The following is a 9,802-nucleotide window of genomic DNA, read 5'->3' on the forward strand; positions in this document are numbered from 1 at the left end:
AACTTTGAATTTAATTGAAACAGTTAAGGTAATTTTTTCCACATAACATTGTCAATTAAGTGCAAAACAATATTGTAGTTGAAATTAATTAAATCAAATGAAACATTATTACTTAAATCCCAATAGTGTTTTGCACTTAATTGACAAAGTTATGTGGAAAAAGTTACCTTAACTTTATCAATTAAATTCTACATTTTATTTCTTAGAGTGTACCCATGCATATGGATAAATTTTATTAATATTTTTCGCTTGTGTGTGTGTGTGTTTGTTACCATAGAAAGTTCTCTGTAAGGTGTTAATTAATGTTGCCAGTATGATGTCAAAATGACTGTCTACAGTTAATTTTTCTGCTAATCTTAGCTGTGTGGTGCTTGTGGAACGCTGAAACATATGCGCTGGGTCTATTCTGTAGTCACACAAAAACAGTTTTTGAGAAAGCTACCATCAGAAAAAAAGGTCTATAACCAGAGTAAACATCAGTGTTACTTTAAAACAGTGGCAACGACATATTTCCTCTGCAGCAGTGTGCTGCGAGCTGCTGAGGCTGTCAGCTGGGAAGGTCTTGGGGGCAAAGGTGGCAGATGTCTCCAGGTACCAGCTCTATGACATCACCCTGATGTCATCGTGTCCTGGGACCATGCACCAAAAAGACCTGTTTAGTGATACAGGGGCAGCCCTATTTCTGCTGAACAGATCAGTTAATTATGTTGGTATATTTGCTTTAGGCAATGTGCGTTCTTGAGCGTTTGAGGGACATCTGAATGAAGGGGCTTGGACTTTATTGACTGTGTACTTTCAAAGTCTTGCTGGTTTTTCAAATGATCTCCTACCATACCTTTAACATGGGAACACTACTTTCAGGAAGAGCTTGACATCATGAACAGCTCTTGCAACCTGAGTATGCTGGAGGCTCAGTCACAGATGAACGACACCATCTACCACCTGATTAAACTGGTCAGCACATGTGTGAGCTGCAGCCTGAACACTTTACTCAGTGCTCCTTTACTCCTGGTCATCAGCCGCTCCCCATCCCTCCTCAGACACACACGCTTTCTGCTTCTCACAAACCTCCTCTTGTGCATCAACCTTCAGGTAGGTTGGTTTTAATCCAGCTTTCAAATATGGTTGATATTTCATGTTTTATACAGCCTCAAAGTTCACGTAGAAGCTCCACTGCTGGAAGCAAAACGTAGGATGTACATGTTTTGGACGTTTGCGACATGTATGCCGCATCGCCGCATCCACCACACTGCAGAATCGCCTTAAGGTTCTTGATGGAAACTGGGGAATCTCTCGAAAGTAACCATTTATCTGCCATAGTCAGGTAAAACGTGGGCATCTCAGGTCAGAATGCTGTAGCTGATGTTCCTGCATGATGCAAGTAATACTCCTCATCAGACTCTCCCTATATAGCCGCTCGTTTGACACAAAGTATATGCACTCAGCTTAAAGTGTATGACTTTACTGTTTGGCCATTAAACTTAATGACCATTTTTACCATTTCAGCAGCTCCTGTGGATGATCAAAGCAATTCTTTTAAACTCCAATGAGTCCATGCCTGCAGCTCAGTGTCTAATCTTCCTCACTGCTATCCAGATGTGCTCCATGGTGAGTATGTTGCACTCATCAAAAAAATGTCTCTTGAAGAGGAATAAAACATGTATAAGTTTCACCTTTTTTCTGCATTTTCAGCACTTTAATTTGGGATTTATGTGCATTGTTACTATGGGCTCTTATTATTGCCATTTTTTTTTCAATTTTTTTTTTTTTTTAATTGGTGTTTAGTGCTTTAATTCCTGGGAAATCCCTATATCATTAATTATTATTACTATTAATGAATGCATGTTTTTGGTATATAAGGGGTACCAGAGTTCAAGTCACAGGACCTCCCAAATTAGCAAAAAAAAAAAAAAGAAAACCAACAACAACAAAAAACCCACAACAAACAAACCACACACACAAAAAAACTTAAATTCCAGAAGAGACAGTGATTCATTCACATTCCAGCTGCTACATCCTGCTGTTTGACCATTTTTTGTCTTTGGCTGATGACTTCATATTAATGTTTTTTAGTAACCATAGTTCCAGTTCCTCTAAATATCTGATGTATAACCACTGGGCCAAACTTTGATCTTTGGAATGTGACCTGAACTTTTAACTGATTTTTCATGAACCTTAATAATTCCACCAACTTGAATCTAAACTCAAAGCTTTTTGTTCAGACAGGGACAGCTGGAAGGATGAGCCTGCTATGTGCGGTTGTTATTTTAAAAAAAAATTAAGATTTTTTGTAATATATCGTGGGTGGTGGTCAAGTAGTTAGTACACTTGGTTTCAGTGTGGAAGGTTCTGGGTTCAAACCCCACCCCTGCCACATTTCTCCATGTAATGTGGAGTTGTATCAGGAAGGGCATCCGGCGTAAAACCTGTGCCAATTCAACATGCAGATCCACCTCTGATTTGCTGTGGTGACCCCTAGTGCAAAACCAAGAAAGCAGCCAAATGGACTTACTTTTATTTTTCTGATATAGTAACATTTCAGCCACAAGGAGTCTGTCGCACAATAAACTTTGGCTGCCATTTCTGAACAAATTCTAAGAATAAAGAAACAAGATTTAACTGCTGTTTTTCAACTAGCTGTCGCTGGCGGCAGCAGACACTGAGAACACACCTTTTTTTCCTGCAGGTGGACCTTTTCCTGAGCACTGCTCTGTCTGTGGACCGCTTTGTTGCCGTCAGGTGGCCCTTACGCTATGAGTTCTTAGTGTGTCCTCAGAGAAGAAAAGCAGCTGTTGCTGGCATCTGGATGTTACCAGCTGTGTTCAGCACTGCGGCTCTGGGTATGAACCTGAGCACCGTCCAGGTCGACTTTTCCATTCTTCGCTGTCGACCGCTCATCTTTACACCCTGCCTGTCCTGGACGTTGGCTGTGGTTCTTACTGTGGGGACAGCTGTGGTGATCCCACTCTGCTACCTGACCATCCTGGGATGTTTCTGCTTCCTTTGTTGGGATATGCGCGCAGGTCTGAGCTGCGCGAGCAGAGCGTGTGTGACCCTGAGCCTCCAGGCAGCTCAGACCCTTCTGTTCTCTGTTCCTCTGCTCATGGACACCTACCTGCTCCCTGGTTACCTGCACAGTGATGCCTTAGATATAGCAACCACCATCACTTACGATCTGGGGATCACTCTCATCCCGTTGGCCTACGGTTACCGCTCACGGGAGCTGCAGCGAAGGATACGGCAGGCTGCCCACAGAAATACAGCCAACAATCAAAACGAACTGTAGCTGATGATTCAACTTGTACTGTTGCAATAAGAGATTCATTGTGTACTTTTCCTGCATCATACTTATTTATCTAAAATGAGCAGTACTTTTAAATATGTTAGTACTTGTATAAATAAGCTTAAATTGATTTGAAAATCCCTAACCTATGTTGCTGAACCCAGCCTTCAACTTGTACAAGCTCTTAGCAAGGTACAACCTATAGTCACAAGTTTCATAAAGTCCTTGGGGCATTATTGTGTCCACTAAGTTTCAGAGACTCGCCACCTGGTGGGCATAATTAGAAGTGAAACATGCTCAATGTCAAACGTGTATGCGGTCTTCAAGTTTCACCTTGATACACTAAATCTTTGCCCAGATATCACATACACAAGGTTTCAGAGATCCCCCCTTCTGGTGGCCATACTTGAAATTAAAACGCGCCCAAGATCGAAGGTGGCCAAGATCTTAGCGAAGTGACCATATGTACCAACTTTAAAACTTGATATTATGAAGTCTTTGCCGGGATAAGACATACAAATTGGCCAGAAGGACAGATGGAGTCAAGCCTAGACCTGCTCTGCAGTTAGTGATAAAGGTAAAAACAGCTAAATTAAATTTTTTGTTGTTACTGAAACATAACTGCTGGACCAATGACATTCTTCTATTTCAAAATAAATAAAACAAGATAAACTGCTGTGAATATATTTAATTCATACTTTAAATATCACTATTAATTAAAGTTCTCTGTCATCCAAGTAGGAGATACTGTATTTTAAAGTTTACAGAAATGAGACGTCTGGATAGTCGTCAAGACATTCAATGTCTTGACCACCAACAATAAGTCCAATTGCTGTATATCTGAACATTAATGTACTATATATGTATATATTTTCTTAAATCACAATGTACTGTACAAAACATTCAAGAATACTGAGGTGCAAATACAGAAGGTGCAACATTCAATTCTAGAGAAAAATACCCTAATAATAATAATTTAAAGATAAAACAGTGGTTTAAATGTTCTGAACAATGAGGTTGGGCTTCTTCTCTGAAAGTTAAAATTACACCACAGGCATCTAAATAATAATATACTGTCACCAACTGTTCATATGACAAAGCGCGGCAAGAGTACAAACATCCCTGAAAAAAAACAAAACAACATACGGGCACAATATGGACTGGCCAAAAAAACAAAACAAAAACATGCCATTATTAAAACAACACACTCCAACAGGGCATTAGGTACTCAGACATTCTGTACCTGACAGTAAACTTTATCACTGATCAACATGTCAAAGGAACGCAACAATCCAAACAAGATAAAAAATGTATCTTCCACTGAGTGATGTTTATAACTGAATGTATTAAATCCAGTTATGGTCAGATGTTTACATACACATCATGGCAGTATTGGGGGTTTAATCATTTCATTATTTTGGGTTTTATGAACATAGGGTCAAAAGCAAACATCATGCCTAATACTTGGCTGTATAACCCTTAAGCACCGGTCACAACCCACCGTGCATTTTTTTTTTCGCCGTACGTTTTCTGCGGATGCCACAGCCACTACATTTTTGTGAAAACGTATGGAGGCAGTAGCAAGAGGAGGGACTACGTTCAACGCATGTCTCTAGGAGTGTAACGATAAAGAGAGTTGACAATAAAGCAGTGTGTGTGGGGTCGTTTTTTCTTTTGTTGTGTGTGTTATGAGCGGGACTGGAGCGGCAGGGTTTTTCGGCGTCTGCGATGCATGAGCATGTCCAGCCTGCAGCGGTCAGTTGTACGAGTGCCTTGAAAAGTTACAGCTAGTTATCAGAACGAAGCTGTGGAGTGTCTGTGTTACTGAAGTTTGGAAATAAAGTCCAAGTTCAACTGAGAAGCTGCGTCGTGCATGCAAGTCTGTCGGCCTCCACACATCAGAGTAAGCGAAAAGTCACACAAGGTGTGAAACACTGATAGAGAAATATATTCACTACACATTTGATTACCAGCTTTTTAAATTTCAACTTAATTCTAATTTATATATGTGTATCACAATCTTCAAGATCTGATACCTACAATTTAATTCCATAGTATGTGGTGAGTAGCCTACTGCCTCTGTACGGATTTGGTTAATTCAATAGTAATTGAATGAAAATGTGCTGCTCTGAATCCGTACTGAGGCAGTACTCACAACATGCGTCATCTGTACTGCTGGTGAATCCACAGCCTGACCGCAGCGAAAGTTCTGCATGCACTAAAACCTCTACGGCGTGTCTGCGTGTTCCTAAATTCTTACTGAGGCAGTACTTACGATGTACGGATCTCCAAATTTAGCCCACGTTTTTGCAAGTAGACTGCATGCAAGTACAAGTACGGCGGGTTGTGACCACGGCTTTAGCAAGTTTCACCTTAACCAGATGTTTGGGATAGTCATCAACAACCATCTGGAAGAATTCTGGTTGGATATTTGAAAAACTAAGTGGCAGAGCGGAATTCATTTATTAGTTTCTAGGGGTAAACCCAACTTCTAAGCAAAGAGTCCGGATATTTTTGTTTGGGGTTGAGGCAAGGACCTCAGAAAAGCCATTCCAAAAACTTAATGCTAGCCTGTTTTATGGGTTCCTCAATCAATGCTGATGTGTGTCTGGGGTCAGTTTCCTGTTGGGATACCTAAGTTGATGGTTTGAGGTTTTGCTGAAGGGGTCTGAGATAGTTGTCTTTCTTCACTCTTCCATTCACTTGGTGCAACGCACCAGTTCCGCTGGCAGCAAAACAATTTCAGATCATGATTCTCGTAACACCATGCTTAATAGCTGTTACACTGTTCTTGGTATTAAATAAGTAACCTTTACTCCTCCACACATACCTCTGGTCACTGTTCCTAAACAGTAGCTGGTCACCTACAGACTTAGGTTGAGCTTAAAGGTGTAGCGTTTGGAGCAAGGGCTTCTTTCTTGGTTGGCATGGCATGTAAGTCTTGCTTGACTAGACAGTGACACTACTGTTACAAGAGATTGCAGTTCAAGGTAGCCATGTGCCCTGGTGGTTCCTGGGTTGTTCCTAACCATCTGAATCAACTTCCTCTCAGCAGAGGGTGACAGTTTGGACCTTCTTCCAGACCTTAGCAAAGTGGCCTCACTTTCCAATAACTTGTACTTATGTACAATTGCTTGATCACATGAACTTTAAATCTGCAGTTGTTCAGAAAAGGTTCCAAGACACATCCCTGACGTGTAAAATCAACAAGACTATTTTTCAGATCTGCACGATGTGTTGGTCAATCCAATGAGTGCAGTCAAACTCTTTCTATGTTGGAACACAGACACTACCAGCTACAGACAATCATGATCACTAATAAGAAATGAAGAGGCATTGGCAAATTGAATTCTTGACGTTTCAGTATCACCAAATTAATAATGCAAGTCTATATTTTTGATCCTGTATGTATAATTTTGGCCCTGTGCTGATAAAATAAATAAATGAACCTCTTCCCCAAATTCTGTTTTCCTTCTATTAAAGATTTCTGTTGCACAATCATTCTGCCACAGAAAACGATCCGTTCAGAGAATTCATTGACAGGCCACCGTTGCTACGACATTCACGTATATGATGAGTGTATGTAAACTTCTGACCACAACTGTATTTCATGTGGCCACATAATTTACTCGTCAAAAATCATAGTATCTTTAAACTTTTTTGTGTGATGATCATCAATAACACAACACTATAGTAAGAAAATTTGGGGGTGGGGGGGTCTGAATCTGAACAAGGTGTAATGTAAACTCATCTCTGGTCCTCTTTACGAAGCGTATGTCCAATGAACCTTCTTCAGTACAGGCACGTTTTCTTCATAATACGCAAAAACTCCTGCTGGTTCACTTCCCCATCTCCATCCCTGTCTGCTTCATCAATCATTTCCTTCAGAAACAGACCATAAAAAGAAGTGATCAAAAGAAGAATAGAGTGATAGAGAAAAAAAAGATAAAAGAAGCTGACATCTGCAGAGAGACGATCTCATAGCTAATGACATGGACAGGAATACAACAGAGATACACATACTTGTATTTCAATGTCAAAATCATAGTCCTGGCCTTGGATGACACAGTTTACTATGATCTGCATTTGACTTTATTGGACAGGAGCTCTTTTAAAGTATGTACTGATTGTGAGCATTTACAACATCAATTTTTTACCTGCAGCTCTTCATCTGTTAAGTTTTCCCCGAGCTCTTTGGCCACTCTTTTTAGATTCTTGAATGAGATCTTGCCCGTCTCATCATCGTCAAACAGACGGAATGCTTTCAGGATCTCCTCTTTTGAATCTTTCTCAGCCTAAATTGAAAACAAAGCAAACAGACAGTAGCGTCACCCCGGGTTGATGCACTGCAGGAGGTGTGTAGTCAGAGATATAGGTGACAGATAAAATGCATCGGAAACAAAAAACCAAACGGTTCTAGAATTTGGTTGTGGCTATGATTGACAATACATATTAAAACAATGAGTAGGGATGCAAGTTGAGTTGAATGGCAGATCTATGACTTATCTTTCCCCTCACCAGCATTACTAGCCCCACCAATGAGCAACACATGCACGCACACACAGTCACATAAAAAAGAAATAAAAAGAAAAAAATCATATTCAGGATGTTGAAACAGAAGACTTTCTCTGAATGGATGACAGCAAATGGATTGGCATCCTATCCAGGGTGTGTTACACCTCATGCCCTATGACTGCTTGGATAGTCTCCAGCCCGCCAATGCCCCTTAATTGCAGTAAGGGGTTATAGAAAATGGATGGATGGAAAATAAGGTTTGGATTTTCATAATTCATTCATTTATATGGATAAATTACAAAAAACCATTTGATTTTTGTTGATTTACTGTGTTTAGCCGTTTAATATTTGTTTTTCTGTTGCCCAATGAAGAGGTGAGTGGGAAAAGCACCAAACATTACATAAAAAAGCTTCAAGTGTCTAAAATAAGTGCAGACACAGAGGAATGAAAGCTTTAGTTCCAGTTGTTAAAAGTGGAGAAAAAGCACAATTACTTTGGATTTGCTATGAATAATGAACCTACAAGCAAGGAGAATGCACAAAATGGACAAATAACGAAAGTTTATTAGTGTAATGGTAAGAATATTTTCATTAGTTGAACAATGGAACATTCCATCTTTCAATGAATGAAAATATCCTTTCCACTGCACAAATGACAAACATTCTCTATTTATTTTATATCACACCTAAATAGATCCTTGTCATTTGACATTTTACATAAGAAAGGTGAAAAAGTATTTAATAATAACGATAATGGCCTTTATTGTCATTGTACATTCATACAATGAAACTGGTGCTCTGCATTTAACCCATCCTAGTTACAGTTAGGCACAATACAACCACTAGGAGCGGTGGGCAGCCATGGACCAGGGACCAACTCGAAATATATATATATATATATACACACACGAGTTATATATTGTATATCGTAACATATCGTATATGTTGCTTGGTCAGGGGCAGAGAAAGGAGGAAACCATAAATAAGCGTTTTTTTTTTTTATTGTGGGAGAAAATCAGAGTGCCCAAAGGAAACCAAAGCAGACACAGGGAGAACATGCAAACTCCACACAGGAAGGCCCAGGCGGGAAGTGATGCTAGGTCCTTCTTGCTGGGAAGGTCCTCATTTAATGGGCCAAAGCATATGGAACCAAAATGAATGGGAAATGGAACCAAACTGCACAAACAATATACATAAATTATACAATGGACTACTTTTCTATACAGTTGGACAAATATCAATGTCATGTGACATACAATCCACTAATCAAACAGGTGTTACAAAAAGGATATCTACCATTTTTTGTGTCATGACGGTGAGGAAGTCAGCAAAGGAGAGCTTCCCAGTTCCATCTTTGTCCACCTCACCAATCATCTTCTTGATCTCCTCTTTCTTTGGTTCAAACCCCAGAGCTCTCATTGCCACCTGTCACAGTGGAAAATAAAAACAGAAAGAAATCTCAGCATAGGCACAAAGTGAGTAAATCTGTCAGAGATGCAGCTGTTTAACCTTCAGCTCCTTGACATCAATGTATCCAGAGCCATCGGTGTCAAACAGCTCAAAGGCCTCCCTGATCTCCTGCTTCTGCTCCTCAGTCAGCTCTGGTTTGGGATTTGTCTTCTTGCGAGGAGGAGGCACTGGTCCCTGCAGGGACGGTCTCTTTGCAGTGGTTGCCTGGTGAAGACACAGGACAGAAGACACAATCAACACAAAGGCCAGTGTGAGACAAAAACCAACAAGACACTGAAAGGTTTCTGGGTAAAATGCTGGAACAATTCTGGTCGGATCACCTGTGGCTCAAATACAACATACTGTAAAATAATGTGACACAGACAAGATCACTTACCATCGGCTATGGATTTAACTGAAGCTCTATTGTTAGGCGGCTACAGATCTCCAAAAAACGGCTTCCCTACCATTTAACGGTTTTTACTGGAAAAGCGTCGCACACTGTAAAAGTTTAAGCACGCGGTATAATCATTGACTGCGTTCCTTAAATACCCT

General features: G+C 40.2%; 2 protein-coding genes across 2 annotated transcripts; one reads left to right on the top strand and one right to left on the bottom strand.

Annotated features, from left to right (window-relative positions):
- The first annotated feature begins 824 nt into the window (after positions 1 to 824).
- On the top strand, positions 825 to 3,690 carry LOC117520045 (olfactory receptor 10G4-like). Its single transcript, XM_034181349.1, has 3 exons — positions 825 to 1,092; positions 1,507 to 1,608; positions 2,687 to 3,690. The coding sequence occupies exons 1-3, from the start codon at positions 877 to 879 to the stop codon at positions 3,284 to 3,286; spliced, it is 918 nt and encodes a 305-aa protein (XP_034037240.1). The 5' UTR covers positions 825 to 876; the 3' UTR covers positions 3,287 to 3,690.
- A 2,864-nt stretch (positions 3,691 to 6,554) lies between these two features.
- cetn2 (centrin, EF-hand protein, 2) lies at positions 6,555 to 9,802 on the bottom strand. The gene is made up of 5 exons (XM_034181346.1): positions 9,645 to 9,802; positions 9,308 to 9,472; positions 9,095 to 9,223; positions 7,441 to 7,578; positions 6,555 to 7,165 (listed from the first exon to the last, which is right to left on the bottom strand). Exons 1-5 carry the CDS (start codon positions 9,645 to 9,647, stop codon positions 7,076 to 7,078), a joined length of 525 nt encoding a protein of 174 aa, XP_034037237.1. The 5' UTR covers positions 9,648 to 9,802; the 3' UTR covers positions 6,555 to 7,075.

Source organism: Thalassophryne amazonica, chromosome 11 (genome assembly GCF_902500255.1).
Source record: "Thalassophryne amazonica chromosome 11, fThaAma1.1, whole genome shotgun sequence".
NCBI lineage: Eukaryota > Metazoa > Chordata > Actinopteri > Batrachoidiformes > Batrachoididae > Thalassophryne > Thalassophryne amazonica.

Bases quoted from the DNA above. Each gene is read 5' to 3' on its own strand.
- cetn2 (XM_034181346.1), bottom strand. The intron at 9,224-9,307 runs GTTAAACAGCTG...CCACTGTGACAG, and splicing joins TTGATGTCAAGGAGCTGAAG to GTGGCAATGAGAGCTCTGGG. The intron at 7,579-9,094 runs GTAGATATCCTT...TTTTCAATTTAG, and splicing joins CCGTCATGACACAAAAAATG to GCTGAGAAAGATTCAAAAGA.
- LOC117520045 (XM_034181349.1), top strand. From the start codon at position 877: ATGAACAGCTCTTGCAACCTGAGTATGCTGGAGGCTCAGTCACAGATG. The intron at 1,093-1,506 runs GTAGGTTGGTTT...TTACCATTTCAG, and splicing joins TCTTGTGCATCAACCTTCAG to CAGCTCCTGTGGATGATCAA. The intron at 1,609-2,686 runs GTGAGTATGTTG...TTTTTCCTGCAG, and splicing joins CTATCCAGATGTGCTCCATG to GTGGACCTTTTCCTGAGCAC.